An 18,131-nucleotide genomic window follows, 5' to 3' on the forward strand; every position below is an offset into this window, starting at 1 on the left:
CACCCCAACGCACGATGCCTGTCCATCCCTGGGGCTATGCGGGGGTGTTACACCATCACTGCACCCCACAGCACGATGCCTGTCCACCCCTGGGGCTATGCGGGGGTGTTACAGCATCACTACACCCCACAGCACGATGCCTGTCCACCCCTGGGGCTATGCGGGGGTGTTACAGCATCACTGCACCCCACAGCACGATGCCTGTCCATCCCTGGGGCTATGCGGGGGTGTTACAGCATCACTACACCCCACAGCACGATGCCTGTCCATCCCTGGGGCTATGCGGGGGTGTTACAGCATCACTGCACCCCACAGCACGATGCCTGTCCATCCCTGGGGCTATGCGGGGGTGTTACAGCATCACTGCACCCCACAGCACGGTGCCTGTCCATCCCTGGGGCTATGCGGGGGTGTTACAGCATCACTGCACCCCACCGCACGGTGCCTGTCCATCCCTGGGGCTATGCGGGGGTGTTACAGCATCACTGCACCCCACCGCACGGTGCCTGTCCATCCCTGGGGCTATGCGGGGGTGTTACAGCATCACTGCACCCCACAGCACGATGCCTGTCCATCCCTGGGGCTATGCGGGGGTGTTACAGCATCACTGCACCCCAACGCACGATGCCTGTCCATCCCTGGGGCTATGCGGGGGTGTTACACCATCACTGCACCCCACGGCAAGATGCCTGTCCATCTCTGGGACTATGCGGGGGTGTTACAGCATCACTGCACCCCACAGCACGATGCCTGTCTATCCCTGGGGCTATGCGGGGGTGTTACAGCATCACTGCACCCCACAGCACGATGCCTGTCCATCCCTGGGACTATGCGGGGGTGTTACAGCATCACTGCACCCCACAGCACGGTGCCTGTCCATCCCTGGGGCTATGCGGGGGTGTTACAGCATCACTGCACCCCACAGCACGATGCCTGTCCATCCCTGGGGCTATGCGGGGGTGTTACAGCATCACTGCACCCCAACGCACGATGCCTGTCCATCCCTGGGGCTATGCGGGGGTGTTACAGCATCACTACACCCCACAGCACGATGCCTGTCCATCCCTGGGGCTATGCGGGGGTGTTACAGCATCACTGCACCCCACAGCACGATGCCTGTCCATCCCTGGGGCTATGCGGGGTTGTTACAGCATCACTGCACCCCACAGCACGATGCCTGTCCATCCCTGGGGCTATGCGGGGGTGTTACAGCATCACTGCACCCCACCGCACAATGCCTGTCCATCCCTGGGACTTTGCGGGGGACTTTGCGTAGTGGAGACTGTCCACGTGGTCCTCTGCTCTCATGACCGTATTGACACTGATGTGTGTGCCAGCCTGTGGAATTGTCAGACTGTGCGTGCCAGCCTGTGGAAATGCCAGTCTGAGCGTGCTAGTCTGTAGAATTGTCAGTCTGAGCGTGCCAGTTTGTTGAAGTGCGAGTTGTGTGGTTATTGTTACATTAAAACTTGTATAAGAAACATTGTTCCCTGCTGTAGAGTAATATGAAGACTAGAAGCTGCACTGGAGGATGTGTGGCCTAATGAAAGCCATTTCCTATCTCCTCATCCCATAGATAAGTGACCATAGCACCTGCTGGAAGTTGTGTGCATCTGGCAGTCTGTGGCTTAGCGAGGGACACTTCTGTGAATTCTCATCTTTGTAGCCTTTTATATCTGTTTTATAGGATAATGTTTGAGGGGACGTGATGCAATGGGAGGCCAGGATTAGTTATGTACAGAGATGTGATACTGTACCTGTTCTAGCTAGTCTGGATCACATTATGATTAGGAAGTTCTAGGATGAAGCTGCAGTAAGGATTAGACTGTGTATTACAGCACATGAAATGACTGGGGTCTTGTCTGTGAGGCCGTGGCTCTTATCCGTGACATACAAACCCCTTCTGATGGTCGTAGTGTCTCAGAACCCAGTCAGTAAGCACCCGGTCAGTCAGCACCCGGTCAGTCAGCACCCAGTCAGTCAGCACCCAGTCAGTCAGCATTCAGTCAGTCAGCACCCGGTCAGTCAGCACCCTGTCAGTCAGCACCGGGTCAGTCAGCACCCTGTCAGTCAGCACCCTGTCAGTCAGCACCGGGTCAGTCAGCACCGGGTCAGTCAGCACCCGGTCAGTCAGCACCCTGTCAGTCAGCACACTGGCAGGGACCCCAAACCTTTATACAGACCACATTCAGCGTTTTATCTCTGTTTATTCTGTCGCTATCTAAGGGGCCCTCTGCAGAGATTATTATCTTCTCATCATGTAGGGATTACGCCAAACATTCCATGTGCTAATCTAAGTGTGTGTGTGTGTGTGTGTGTGTGTGTGTTTTTGTGTACACTACCGTTCAAAAGTTTGGGGTCACTTAGAAATTTCCTTGTTTTTGAAAGAATAGCACTGTTTTTTTTCAATGAGGAGAACATTAATGTAATCAGAAATACACTCTATACATTGTTAATGTGGTAAATGACTATACTAGCTGCAAACGTCTGGTTTTTAAAGGAATATCTACATAGGTGTATAGAGGCCCATTTCCAGCAACCATCACTCCAGTATTCTAATGGTACATTGTGTTTGCTTAGCAGGTTAGAAGACTAATGGATGATTAGAAAACCCATGAAAACCTTTGTGCAATTATGTTAGCACAGCTGAAAAGGGGTTTGCTCGTTAGAGAAGCTATAAAACTGGCCTTTCTTTGGGTTAGTTGAGTATCTGGAGCATCACATTTGTGGGCTCGATTATACTCTCCAAATGGTCAGAAAAAGAGAACTTTCATGTGAAACTCAACAGTCTATTCTTTTTAGAAATGAAGGCTATTCCATGCGAGAAATTGCCAAGAAACTGAACATTTCCTACAACGGTGTGTACTACTCCCTTCATAGAACAGCACAAACAGGTTCTAACCAGAGTAGAAAGAGAAGTGGGAGGCCCCGGGGGACAACTGTGCAAGAAGACAAGTACATTAGAGTCTCTAGTTTGAGAAATAGACGCCTCACAAGTCCTCAACTGGCAGCTTCATTAAATTGTACCCACAAAACGCCAGTGTCAATGTCTACAGTGAAGAGGCGACTCCGGGATGCTGGCCTTCTAGGCAGAGTGGCCAAGAAAAAGCCGTATCTGAGGGTGGCCAATAAAAGGAAAAGATTAATATGGGCAAAAGAACACAGACATTGGACAGAGGAAGATTGGAAAAAAGTGTTATGGACAGGCGGATCAACGTTTGAGGTGTTTGGATCACACAGTAGAACATTTGTGAGACGCAGAACAAGTGAAAAGATGCTGGAAGAGTGCCTGATGCCATCTGTCAAGCATGTTGGAGGTAATGTGATGGTCTGGGGCTGCTTTGGTGCTGGTATAGTGGGAGATTTGTACAAGGTAAAAGGGATTTTGAATAAGGAAGGCTATCACTCCATTTTGCAATGCCATGCCATACCCTGTGGATAGCGCTTGATTGGAGCCAATTTCCACCTCCAACAGGACAATGACCCACAGCACACCTCCAAATTATGCAAGAACTATTTAGGGAAGAAGCCGGCAGCTGGTATTCTGTCTGTAATGGAGTGGCCAGCGCAGTCACCAGATCTCAACCCCATTGCGCTGTTGTGGGAGCAGCTTGACCGTATGGTACGCAAGAAGTGTCCATCAAGCCAATCCAACTTGTGGGAGGTGCTTCAGGAAGCGTGGGGTGACATTTCTTCAGATTACCTCAACAAATTAACAGCTAGAATGCCAAAGGTCTGCAATGCTGTAATTGCTGCAAAAGGAACATTCTTTGACGAAAGCAGTTTGAAGGACAAAATTATTATTTCAAATAAAAATCATTATTTCTAACCTTGCCAATGTCTTGACTATATGTTATATTCATTTTGCAACTCATTTGATAAATAAGAGTCAGTTTTCATGTAAAACACAAAATTGTCTGGGTGACCCCAAACTTTAGAACAGTAGTGGATATGTGTATATACAGGAATGATAAAATCCACGCACGGCACTACTTGCTTAAAAGATTATATTATGTACATATCAAGTACATTGAATACACACACAGCCAAGTAAGCAACGTTCCAGGATTGCTCCGGATTCCGTCCCTGCTGCTGCGCCTAACACAATAGCCTAAATACATTGTATACATATATGAAGTGCCAAAAGTCAATGGGATGGCAGCATGTAAAGTTAGTGGTAGGTGTTGTCACTGTACTGCGATGTCTTGGAAATGCCCAGACCTGCCTTTTGAGGAACATTCTGGAGAGTTCCGGTGTGGCCACCACATTCGTCCAACATGACCCCAGTTGAGCATTTTTGGGACGTGGTGGAGAGGTCCATTCGCACCTAAGATCCTGCACCTACAGATATCAGGGAGCTATGGGAAGCTATACAGATGGCATGGGTCACCATCTCTCCTGAGGTCTTATGTCCACTTGTGGAATCGATTCCACGTTGTGTTCCTGCACTTCGCTGGGCTACAGGGAGTCCTACATAATACTAGCCCTCTATCTCATGCCTTCTGGCACTTCAGTGTGTATATATACCGTGGTGAGAGGGGTGGTCTCTCACCTGAATTACCCACATTCTGGTGGAATCATCTCCCTCCAAGGGAGGCTGGAGTGGAATCTGTGCATTCTGCATTAGCAGTGGAGGTGTGGAATTCCAGGGTTTCACATTTACACAGACCCAGCTGTTATAATCACTGGAGCACAATAAGGGTTTAAAACTCTCACACACCTGGTGCTCGTTGCCCTGATGCTGAGTAGCAGCCAGGAAGTAGGGGACACAATGCTTGGAGAGCATGCCCAAATCGTGGCTACAAGTCACTGCTGACTGATTAGCACAAGGAATGCTGAGACTTTTATGTTTGTTTATTTTATGTTATGTTCCTGTATACAGTATGTACATATGTTCATGTATATATGTGTGTGTGTCTATATACAGTTTATGTATGTTTTTGTGTATATGTGTGTGTGTGTATATACAGTATGTACATATGTTCGTGTGTATGTGTGAAATGTGATTATAATTTCTACTCTATCTCCTCCTTTGTTGCTTTCTTGCTATTCCTGTCACCTTTTTGATACTTTTGATCATAAACTTATACTGTAAGTGGTTTTATAAACTTGTCAGTAAAAACAAATGAAGCAGGTTGAGCTGGGGTCCCGAGTTCTGGGTGATCTGACCTGTGGGCTGATCTCTGCAATCATATGTAAAGATGGAACGGTACGTAATACCACCGGATGTAACACCGGCGGACTAAATACCGACGCTGGAAGCCCGAACCGTCTGGATCCCGACTGGGGCTGGTAAGTACCCTAACCCTCCCCTCTCCCCACACTTCCCCTAGCCTAACCAGGGGGTGGTGCCTAACCCTAATTCCCCCCGGGTGTGCCTAAAACATAACCCACGCCCCCCCCCCCCTCCCACGGCTAACAGCCAACAGTTCCAGTTTGCCTTCGTTCGGGTTTTGGCTTCTGGCCAAAGATAGGCATCTAAATACTGACGCCTATATTTAGTACAGAGTCGGGCTTCCAACGTCGGGATCTAGACGTCCGGCATTATGGAGGCCGGTAAATGAACTGCATCCCGTAAAGATAGCACTTATTAAACCTGCAGGACACAAAGATTTATAATCCTTTATACCGTGGGACTCATTCACACCGGTCTGCAGTTAGCCTACACCTGAGAACCGCCTTGTAATCAGGGTGAATGGGGTGTTATGGGCATTGAGGGTAAATAGCTGATCGGTAGTTGTAGGTTTGTGAAAAATGAAAGAGAAGGTTCAAAAAGACTTTCAGCGTGTGGCGATGGGGAGCGCAGCACGGCTGGTGCCAGCATCCGCTTTCACCCAGGATGCTCTCTGCCCAATGAGTAGGGCGACATTTTATAGCAAGTAATACGATGGATGGCGTGGATAGGGACAGCGGAACACGTAGACTATAGCATGCATTAGCAAAAACATCAAAGGACACGTCAATCACATACATGATGTTTCATTGGAGTTTCCTGATTTTACAACCGATCTCCGGTCACTGTATCTGACGTCCTCTCCGTCTAGTAGCGGGCGCCAAATGCAGAGGCCGGCTCCACAATTCAGCGTGTCGATTGCATAGTTATTTGAGCCCTGCGGTTTCCCGGGAACTTCATGTGTAGTTTCATGTTCGTGTTCGTATATGGTCATCGTCTGACCTCTGAACGCCATTAACCAATCCGCTTCTAACTGTCATTTATATAGCTCGGGGTTTGAAATGGCAGTTAGGAGCTGATTGGTTGCTTAGGACAACGGCTGTACATTATCTCTCACCAAGTCTTGATACATTTCCCCTTAAATGTGTTAAAAAGGCTTCACCACAACCCGTCTTTCATGTTGGCGTTCCTGCATTTGATCTATTTTGTTCCTAGCGCGTGTATGTGAGCGAACCTTTAAGGTCTTGTCACCCAGCTGCTGACATACTTGTATGTATTGGCTTACTCACTGACTGACTGACTGACTGACTGACTGACTCACTCACTGACTGACTGACTGACTGACTGACTCACTGACTGACTGACTCACTGACTCACTGACTGACTGACTCACTGACTGACTCACTGACTGACTCACTGACTGACTGACTCACTGACTGACTGACTGACTGACTGACTGACTCACTGACTGACTGACTGACTCACTGACTGACTCACTGACTGACTCACTGACTGACTGACTGACTCACTGACTGACTGACTGACTGACTGACTGACTGACTGACTCACTGACTGACTCACTGACTGACTGACTCACCGACTGACTGACTCACTGACTCACTGACTGACTGACTGACTGACTCACTGACTGACTGACTGACTCACTGACTCACTGACTCACTGACTGACTGACTGACTGACTGACTCACTGACTGACTCACTGACTCACTGACTGACTCACTGACTCACTGACTGACTCACTGACTCACTGACTGACTGAGAAGCATCCGGCTTTGTCTAAGCAGCTGTCACCCCAGCACAATCAGACACGTCTTGTGTTGGTAGCAATGAGGAAAAGCTCCAGTCTGTCAGCTGCAGACTGTGGTACAACACAGGAGATATTAGCATGTACCACACAAACACGTTCTGCTATTAGTCACAGCTAGAGCCGTACCATCCTGTGTTTCTAGTTTTTTTTGCTATAGAGTAACCACTGATAATTTATTGGTAGTTTATAACAGTCTGCAAAGACAAAGTCTGAGGGGTCATTTACTAAGCAGTGTTAGGAGACAGAGGGCCTGATTCAGACCCGGTCGCTCAGACAGAGCGCTCGCTCTGAATCAGGGCCGGGCTTTTTTTTTTTTTGGAGTGGCCTCTTGGCCGCTCGCATAGCGACCACCCACAGCTATAGCGAGCGGCCATGATGATGGTCGCGATGGTCAAGACCATCGCGACCATCGGGCTTGCGACGAGACCCTTGTGGTAGGGTCTCGTTTATCGCAAGCCCCAGAGAGCTTTCGGCTCTAACAGAGCCGGAATCTCTCCACTGACATCACTTGTGATGTTAGTGGGGCAGCCCCCAAACGGCAGGCGTTCTCATGGGAACGCCTCCGTTTGGGCACCAGCCCCCCGGCCCGCCCACCAAAGGGGGCAAGCGTCACTCAACATCAACAGCTTGCCCCCTTTGGTGCGAGAACCGGAGCGACGGAGTGCCCGTCGCTAGCCGGGTCTCGCACATGCGCACGACGGAGCCGGCTCCGTCGTGCGCATGCTCTGTGGGCCACCATCGCCCCGGTTGCCAGCGCTCAGCGCTGGCGACCAGGTCTGAATTAGGCCCAGAGTGAAAAGTGATAAGAAAGTGATAAGGTGCCAGCCAATCAGCTCCCAACTGTCATTTTTCAAACACAGCCTGTGAGATGATAGTTGGGAGCTGATTGGCTGATATCTTATCACTTTTCACTCTGTCTCCTAACACTGCTTAGTAAATAGACCCCTGAGCCTCATTACCCTCTCTTGCCCAGTTCCATATATACCTCCTAACATTGGGGTGATGAGAGTCGGGGCATCGGGGGATTGTTTGCAATATGGCAGCTGTGGCCACGTTCTGGTGGGCATGCTTGGGCCATTATATTGCCATAATTACTATTTATTTATTTTTTTACGTTTATTGGGATGCACCGTGCATACATGAGCCAGAGCCACCGGGAAAGGATGGTGGGGGGCACTACCATCAGGTGCCTGGTTTAGACTTACCCCCCTGCTGGAGGTCACCTTCCTCCTCCCTCCACTGTGGGTGGCTGAGAGAATGCCTGTCAGCCTCCTGCAAATCGGGACACACATGCTGGTCGTGGAAATAGCCAATCGGGACTGTCCCCCGAAAATCAGGACGGCTGGGAGGTGTGCAAACATGTCAGCTCAAAAAACAAATGCCATACCTAATGCTTGCTGGGAAAAATGTCTTACGTTGTACAGGAATAGAAGGTATATATGTGTACGTATAAATATGTGTTACATGTATATAGAAACATATACGCATACTTATAGTATTCATTCCAGAACCCTGAACCTGTCACAACCCATGCATTTCCTCTCTCCTGCCTGGGGTGTCGCTCTCTGCTCTGGTGCTTCTAGCACGCTCAGCTGATGCAACAAACTGTTGAGTCTGGTGCTTCTAGCTGTGTGCTAGAAGCACCAGAGCAGAGAGTGACACCCCAGGCAGGAAAGAGGAACTGCACGGGTTTTAACAGGTGCAGGGTGCTAGAATGAACGCCACACACACACACACACACACACACACACACACACACACACACACACACACACACACACACACACACACACACACACACACACACACACACACACACACAATATTTGCAGTATGTGTGCTCTATGCAGGGTAAGAAATGGGATGAAACTCCTCCCTCTCCTGCTTTGCTCTCCTGTCTCAATATTTTTAGTTTCACAAATTAATTTGTTGAGCGGTTCTGCTTGACCTAGTTTCACTGCCGTGTTACAGACTAATAGATTACAGCGCGCACTTCACCCCAACTCCAGTAAATCTTTAACGAGTGAATTTGTTTTGGGGACTTTTGGTTGCACATGGCCGTGGAGTACAGCTACAAACGCTTCAAAGCGGGAGAAATGCATAAAATAACCTACAGGGCAGACGCAGATATAAAATGGCGCACTAGGGGTCCAATTCAGACCCGCTCACTAGGCTGCGTTCGCATGTAGCCTGCCGATGTTTGCAATCTGCGTATGCGCACATGCGCGAACCATTCCATGCGATCGCCCCTTGTACATAGACGCCTCGCTAAAATGAGTGACAGGACGAGTCGTTTGTGGGAGGTGACTGACGTTGGTCGATGGAAATGGGGGTGTGGTGGTGCGAACGCAGGCGTGTCTGAGCGTCTTAACTCCGTTTCAGGGGCGTGCATAATTAAGACGCAGCGTCGGCATACACGTCACATGGCAGAATTACACACAGCGGCACTCGCAGTGCTTGTGGTAGGGTAGGGTCAGCCACAAGTGCTGCGTACGGGTCCGATGTTACCGATTGTTTAATGCTTCCATATAGCACATACAGTATATTTACTGGTATGGCTCAGCTATTAGGGTAGAGATAGCAGTGTCCTAATAGCGAGTGGTACCGGTAAATATACAGTATGTGCTATATAGATCCTATATACCTATATACACATGATCATCAGGTGTAATCAATTTGTTTTTTAGACTGCACAGTGGACCTCATTCAGAGTCGGTCGAAGCGGCCGCACGGTCGTACGCCACCGATGTTCGCTATTCAGCGCATGCGTAAAGTTCGCAATGCGCGTGCGCAAACTAGCCGCTACGATCAGAAATTTCTCTCTCCTTGAACACAGCCAGGTCGGTAGTTTGAGTGACAGATTGAGGCGTTTGTGGGTGGTAACAGGGGAAGGTGCTTGAAAACGGGGGAGTGGAGATCCGAACGCAGGCGTGCCTAATTATGCGAACGGCGTTTTATGGGAGTGCATACGGTTTATGGGAGTGCATAATTCACAAAGTAGCGTCATGGCACATGTGACATGGGAGGTTTTTACACTGACCTGATCGTAGAGCTTAAGAGAGGGTATGGTCAACCTTAAGCTCTACGACCAGTTCCGATGGTTCCCGATGGTCTCGATTAATCCTTATATGCCCGGAGATGACGTGCAATGCGTACGAGAAGGGGGCATATTTTTTTTAATTCCGGCCGCTTCCTCCCCTTAGTCGACCAGCTACCGATCCGAACTTAGGGATGCAACTTGCGAGGGAATCATTTGCATATCTGGCCCCTTTTCCCGTACGACCGTGCGGCCGCTTCGACCGACTCTGAATGAGGTCCAGTGTGCTTATTAAACATAATATACATTTTTTTAAAGGATACTCACACAGTCTATTTATTTTCTTTCTTTTTTATACTATATTCTGTTCCCTCATTCGGGGTGACAGATGCTAGATATTGAATTTATTATCAATTTATGCGCCGTTGTTTATTTGTATAGGTTCTCTATGATAGTATTTCTTTCGGGGTGACTACCCAAATTATACGGCAGCTTATATATATATATATATATATATATAATATATATATATTATATGGTGGTGCATAACAGCATTGCGCCGGTGAGGAAAAGAAGGAGGCGACACTCACAAAGATGGTCAAAATGTGTTTAATATATAAAAACATAGGTACAGATAAAAGTCGACGTTTCAAGGCTCTAAAACCTTTTCATCAGGACTGTACATACCAGTTTTTAAAAGTGAGTTTTAGAAGAGAAGTTGCCCATAACAACCAATCAGATTTTACTTAACATTTAACTAGCACCTTCTAGAAGATAATAGCTAGAATCTGATTGGTTGCTATGGGCAACATCTCTTCTAAAACTCACTTCTAAGAACTCTCACTTTAGTAAATTTACCCCTTACAGCCTACATTTGAGCTGACTCTGGATAGCGCCTCTTATTGTGTACTTGGTACTCTCTTTATCAAGCTTAGGGTCTCTAATGAACTTTCCTTACAGGACATGACTGCCAGCTTGTTTGTCAAGGTTTCCTGTTTCTTTCAGAGCTAGTATTCTGCCCTCGCTGACATACTATGCTGCCCACTCTGACATACTATTCTGCCCGCTCTGACATACTATGCTGCTCACTCTGACATACTATGCTTCCCGCTCTGACATACTATTCTGCCCGCTCTGACATGCTATTCTGCCCACACTGACATGCTATTCTGCCCGTACTGACATACCATGCTGCCCACTCTGACCTACTATGCTGCCTGCACTGAAATACTATGCTGCCCGCACTGACATACTATTCTGCCCATACTGACATACCATGCTGCCCACTCTGACCTACTATGCTGCCCGCACTGACATACTATGCTGCCCGCACTGACATACTATGCTGCCCGCACTGACATGCTATTCTGCCCGCGCTGACATGCTATTCTGCCCGCTCTGACATACTATGCTGTCCGCACTGACATGCTATTCTGCCCGCGCTGACATACTATGCTGCCCACTCTGACAAACTATTCTGCCCACTCTGACATACTATTTTGCCCGCACTGACATACTTTGCTGCCCGCGCTGACATACTATTCTGCCCGCGCTGACATACTATGCTGCCCACTCTGACAAACTATTCTGCCCGCACTGAGATACTATGCTGCCCGCACTGAGATTCTATGCTTCCCGCACTGACATACTATGCTGCCCGCACTGACATGCTATTCTGCCCGCATTGACATGCTATTCTGCCCGCTCTGACATGCTATTCTGCCCGCACTGACAAACTATTCTGCCCGCGCTGACATACTATTCTGCCCGCGCTGACATACTTTGCTGCCCGCGCTGACATACTATTCTGCCCGCGCTTACATACTATGCTGCCCACTCTGACAAACTATTCTGCCCGCACTGAGATACTATGCTGCCCGCACTGAGATTCTATGCTGCCCGCACTGACATACTATGCTGCCCGCACTGACATGCTATTCTGCCCGCATTGACATGCTATTCTGCCCGCTCTGACATGCTATTCTGCCCGCTCTGACATACTATTCTGCAAAGTATAACATGTGTATAAATAAATGTGTAAATGGACAGAAATAGAAGTAGCTATATTTAATAAAAGAGGACTTACTTTAGCATGTGTCTGAGTACAGAAATACATCCCACACCTTGTACGTATAAGGGACTGTCAGCGATTTAGATGTAACAATTGTAGTATAGATTCTGCTTTTCCCCATGCGGTTGGTCGTCCTGCACCCTGATCGTAATAGATGTAGTGTTCATTCTAGCACCCTGTACATGTCACAACCTGTACAGTTCCTCTCTCCTGCCTGGGGTGTCGCTCTCTGCTCTGGTGCTTCTATCACATTCAGCTGATGCAACAAACTTCTGAGATACAGACCAGTGTATGCTAGAAGCACCAGAGCAGAGAGCGACACCCCGGGCAGGAGAGAGGAACTGCACGGGGTGTGACAGGTACAGGGTGCTAGAATGAACACTGATAGATGCCTGAATAATATTGAGGCAGTTGAATAACACCCATGGGGAATATAAGGGGGCATTTTTTTTGTCTTCTCTTGTGATCCCGATCGCCCTGGGACAGTACATGTCAGTTGTACTCAATAACCAAATGCTGTGTGAGACATCCTATATTATTATTATTATTATAGATTGAGGTGTGGGGATCGGTTTTCCCACTGACTAATTCTTACTTATGATGTGTTCTTATACGTCTGTGTTTGTTTTTAGGCAGAAAGCACTGGCATCGACCGGAGGGAGGAGCGTACAGGCAGCGTGTGATTGGTTGGTATTTCTTGTTCTTTTATATGTATTTACCTGAAAAGTATATACCCCGTACATGGCGATTATTTCTCTTATTTTGTTTTATTGTGGAGACGGATGATGTGAGTTTTGGGGTAAAATATCCTTCTGTTGTTATTACTGAACGTCTATTCCAGGGAAATGTCTATTTTTATCTCTGCTGTTCCTTGGAATAAGAACTGAGCAATTTATAGAATGTGGGAATTAGTCTGTTCAGCGCTGTTCATGGAGAATAAAAGCATCTAGTTGTGACTTACAAATATATCTATGGGAGGGTTAGACGTACTGCGCTCGCTTCCAGTCTGCGTCTCAGTAATACCCTGTTTAAGGCATCCACAGACGCAGTGACCCCCTGGATGCGAGTACATATGATGTGTGTATGTACACTGAAGTACCAAAAGTCATGGGATAGCAGTATGTAATGGTAGGTGGCGTCACCCTACTGTTATGACTTGGAAATACCCAGACCTGCATCGGTTGTAATCTGATAACACGTAAGTCAGTTTGAACACCGGCTAGGCTGCTCAGGGCAAGGCGACGTGAGTTATCGGAGAATGATAGTGGGTGCCCAACGGATGGAACATTACATTTCTGAAGTTGTGCAGACATTCAATATTCCTTGATCTACGGTGTCACGTGTGTACCGGGAATACCTCAGAAGGCATTACCACCCACCGTGGACAGTGCAGTGGCCGACCACGTTCAATGCAGACGCATATCCAGCAGGTCAGTGCAGCGTTCTTTAGCTTCAATGGGATATGGGAGCAGAAGACCTACCAGCGTGCCCCTGTTAGATGCTGGGCTTGTGATGTCTCTATATGGCTGGCAGCATGTGGCATGGTCTAATGAGTCACAGTTCCAGTTGGTTCGGGCTGATGGCAGGGTTCGGGTGTGACACAGACCCCATGAGGCCGTGGACCCCAGTTTCCAACAAGGCACCGTGCAGGCTGGTGGTGGCTCCATAAAGGTGTGGGGTGTGTTCACGTGGCATGCTTTGGGTCCGCTGGTGCATCTGAACATACCATGAACTGGTAACCGCTACGTTGCATTGCTTGATAACCATTTGCAGCCCTTCACGGACTTCACGTACCCCCACAAGGATGGAATCTTCCAGCAGGATAATGCACAGTGTCATCGGTCTCAAGTTTCCAGAATTGGTTTGAGGAGCATTCTGGAGAGTTCTGAAGAATGTTGTGGCCACCACATTTTCGCATGACATGAACCCAATGAAGCATTTATGTACGTGGTGGAGAGGTCCATTCACACCCAAGATCCTGCACCTACAATTATCACCCAATGAAGCATTTATGTACGTGGTGGAGAGGTCCATTCACACTCAAGATCCTGCACCTACAATTATCACCCAATGAAGCATTTATGTACGTGGTGGAGAGGTCCATTCACACCCAAGATCCTACACCTACAATTATCACCCAATGAAGCATTTATGTACGTGGTGGAGAGGTACATTCACATCCAAGATCCTGCACCTACAATTATCGCCCAATGAAGCATTTATGTACATGGTGGAGAGGTCCATTCACACCCAAGATCCTGCACCTACAATTATCACCCAATGAAGCATTTATGTACGTGGTGGAGAGATCCATTCACACCCAAGATCCTGCACCTACAATTATCACCCAATGAAGCATTTATGTACATGGTGGAGAGGTCCATTCACACCCAAGATCCTGCACCTACAATTATCACCCAATGAAGCATTTATGTACGTGGTGGAGAGATCCATTCACACCCAAGATCCTGCACCTACAATTATCACCCAATGAAGCATTTATGTACGTGGTGGAGAGATCCATTCACACCCAAGATCCTGCACATACAATTATCACCCAATGAAGCATTTATGTACGTGGTGGAGAGATCCATTCACACCCAAGATCCTGCACCTACAATTATCACCCAATTAAGCATTTATGTACGTGGTGGAGAGATCCATTCACACCCAAGATCCTGCACCTACAATTATCACCCAATTAAGCATTTATGTACGTGGTGGAGAGGTCCATTCACACCCAAGATCCTGCACCTACAATTATCAAGGAGCTGTGGGAAGATATCCAGACAGCATGGGTCACCATCTTTCCAGGGGTCTTCCGTCCACTTGTGGAATCGATGCCACGCCGTGTTGCTGCACTTCGCCGGGCTACAGGGGGTCCTACACGATACTAGGCATCTCTCCCATGGCTTCTGGCACGTCAGTGTATATACAGTGGCTAGGAAAGTCTGGCTGCATGGCAGTCACACCCAGTACAATGTCTGCTCGCTCCCCACTCACCATCCTACAGGACAGGGTACTAATTAGAAAATGGAGACCAAAAGCAGCTGTATAAATGGTTTCCAGCCCTATATAAAGGCGCACAAACACAGACGAGAAGAGAGCTGTGTGTGTTTATAAATATACCATAATAAAAGGTAAAATACATATCTATGAATATAATGGGTAACTTCATAAAGACCATGTAGAATTGGCTGATGAAATAAGGAATTTTAATAAAAAACATAAATATTCAAACACAACAAACAAACAAACATCAAAAGAAGGTATCCAATGAGGCTGGAGAGAGAATAAGGCAGGCCACAATATACAGCAAAACTGTATCCATGTAACCCACATTTATACCACATATAATAATGACTCTAATTAGGAACGAACGCCATCCCAGAAGCAATCACAGGAAGTTTTCCTCCGGAATGAGTTGGAAAGCTCCGGCTTAATGATTGTGCGAACAGTCTAAAGTTCTGTATTCAGCACCAAGTTAAATGATCTGATGAATAGTGGTCAAATTAAAGAGCTGAATTTGTATGAGCTGTGTGGCCGGCTCTGTGCTGCAGTAACGATATATAAGCTCTGCGCTCTATGCTATAGATACAGATGTGAGCTGCCTGCTCTGTGCTGCAGTAACGATATATAAGCTCTGCGCTCTATGCTATAGATACAGATATTAGCTGCCGGCTCTGTGCTGCAGTAATGATACAAGCTCTGCGCTCTATGCTATAGATACAGATGTGAGCTGCCTGCTCCGTGCTGCAGTAACGATATACAAGCTCTGCGCTCTATGCTATAGATACAGATGTGAGCTGCCTGCTCCGTGCTGCAGTAACAATATATAAGCTCTGCGCTCTATGCTATAGATACAGATATTAGCTGCCTGCTCTGTGCTGCAGTAATGATACAATTTCTGCACTCTATGCTATAGATACAGATGTGAGCTGCCTGCTCCGTGCTGCAGTAACGATACAAGCTCTGCGCTCTATGCTATAGATACAGATGTGAGCTGCCTGCTCCGTGCTGCAGTAACAATATATAAGCTCTGCGCTCTATGCTATAGATACAGATATTAGCTGCCTGCTCTGTGCTGCAGTAATGATACAAGCTCTGCGCTCTATGCTATAGATACAGATGTGAGCTGCCTGCTCCGTGCTGCAGTAACGATATATAAGCCCTGCGCTCTATGCTATAGATACAGATGTGAGCTGCCTGCTCCGTGCTGCAGTAACGATATAGAAGCTCTGCGCTCTATGCTATAGATACAGATGTGAGCTGCCTGCTCCGTGCTGCAGTAACGATATATAAGCTCTGCGCTCTATGCTATAGATACAGATGTGAGCTGCCTGCTCCGTGCTGCAGTAACGATATACAAGCTCTGCGCTCTATGCTATAGATACAGATGTGAGCTGCCTGCTCCGTGCTGCAGTAACGATATATAAGCTCTGCGCTCTATGCTATAGATACAGATATTAGCTGCCTGCTCTGTGCTGCAGTAATGATACAAGCTCTGCGCTCTATGCTATAGATACAGATGTGAGCTGCCTGCTCCGTGCTGCAGTAACGATATACAAGCTCTGCGCTCTATGCTATAGATACAGATGTGAGCTGCCTGCTCCGTGCTGCAGTAACGATACAAGCTCTGCGCTCTATGCTATAGATACAGATGTGAGCTGCCTGCTCCGTGCTGCAGTAACAATATATAAGCTCTGCGCTCTATGCTATAGATACAGATATTAGCTGCCTGCTCTGTGCTGCAGTAATGATACAAGCTCTGCGCTCTATGCTATAGATACAGATGTGAGCTGCCTGCTCCGTGCTGCAGTAACGATATATAAGCTCTGCGCTCTATGCTATAGATACAGATATTAGCTGCCTGCTCTGTGCTGCAGTAATGATACAAGTTCTGCGCTCTATGCTATAGATACAGATGTGAGCTGCCTGCTCCGTGCTGCAGTAACGATACAAGCTCTGCGCTCTATGCTATAGATACAGATGTGAGCTGCCTGCTCCGTGCTGCAGTAACAATATATAAGCTCTGCGCTCTATGCTATAGATACAGATATTAGCTGCCTGCTCTGTGCTGCAGTAATGATACAAGCTCTGCGCTCTATGCTATAGATACAGATGTGAGCTGCCTGCTCCGTGCTGCAGTAACGATATATAAGCCCTGCGCTCTATGCTATAGATACAGATGTGAGCTGCCTGCTCCGTGCTGCAGTAACGATATAGAAGCTCTGCGCTCTATGCTATAGATACAGATGTGAGCTGCCTGCTCCGTGCTGCAGTAACGATATATAAGCTCTGCGCTCTATGCTATAGATACAGATGTGAGCTGCCTGCTCCGTGCTGCAGTAACGATATACAAGCTCTGCGCTCTATGCTATAGATACAGATGTGAGCTGCCTGCTCCGTGCTGCAGTAACGATATATAAGCTCTGCGCTCTATGCTATAGATACAGATATTAGCTGCCTGCTCTGTGCTGCAGTAATGATACAAGCTCTGCGCTCTATGCTATAGATACAGATGTGAGCTGCCTGCTCCGTGCTGCAGTAACGATATACAAGCTCTGCGCTCTATGCTATAGATACAGATGTGAGCTGCCTGCTCCGTGCTGCAGTAACGATACAAGCTCTGCGCTCTATGCTATAGATACAGATGTGAGCTGCCTGCTCCGTGCTGCAGTAACAATATATAAGCTCTGCGCTCTATGCTATAGATACAGATATTAGCTGCCTGCTCTGTGCTGCAGTAATGATACAAGCTCTGCGCTCTATGCTATAGATACAGATGTGAGCTGCCTGCTCCGTGCTGCAGTAACGATATACAAGCTCTGCGCTCTATGCTATAGATACAGATGTGAGCTGCCTGCTCCGTGCTGCAGTAATGATACAAGCTCTGTGCTCTATGCTATAGATACAGATGTGAGCTGCCTGCTCCGTGCTGCAGTAACGATATATAAGCTCTGCGCTCTATGCTATAGATACAGATATTAGCTGCCTGCTCTGTGCTGCAGTAATGATACAA

The 18,131-nt window shown here is 47.7% G+C and overlaps 1 protein-coding gene across 2 annotated transcripts in view; it reads left to right on the forward strand.

Annotated features, from left to right (window-relative positions):
* Positions 1-18,131, forward strand: part of UBASH3B (ubiquitin associated and SH3 domain containing B) — a 195,709-nt gene that overhangs the window by 117,799 nt on the left and 59,779 nt on the right. For both annotated transcript variants that reach the window (XM_088481811.1, XM_088481812.1), the window contains exon 2: positions 12,742-12,795. In XM_088481811.1, the coding sequence (XP_088337937.1) occupies positions 12,742-12,795 (54 nt within the window). The remainder of the gene's footprint in view (positions 1-12,741; positions 12,796-18,131) is intronic.

Source organism: Taudactylus pleione, unplaced genomic scaffold (assembly GCF_031769625.1).
Source record: "Taudactylus pleione unplaced genomic scaffold, aTauple2 ptg000278l, whole genome shotgun sequence".
Lineage (NCBI taxonomy): Eukaryota > Metazoa > Chordata > Amphibia > Anura > Myobatrachidae > Taudactylus > Taudactylus pleione.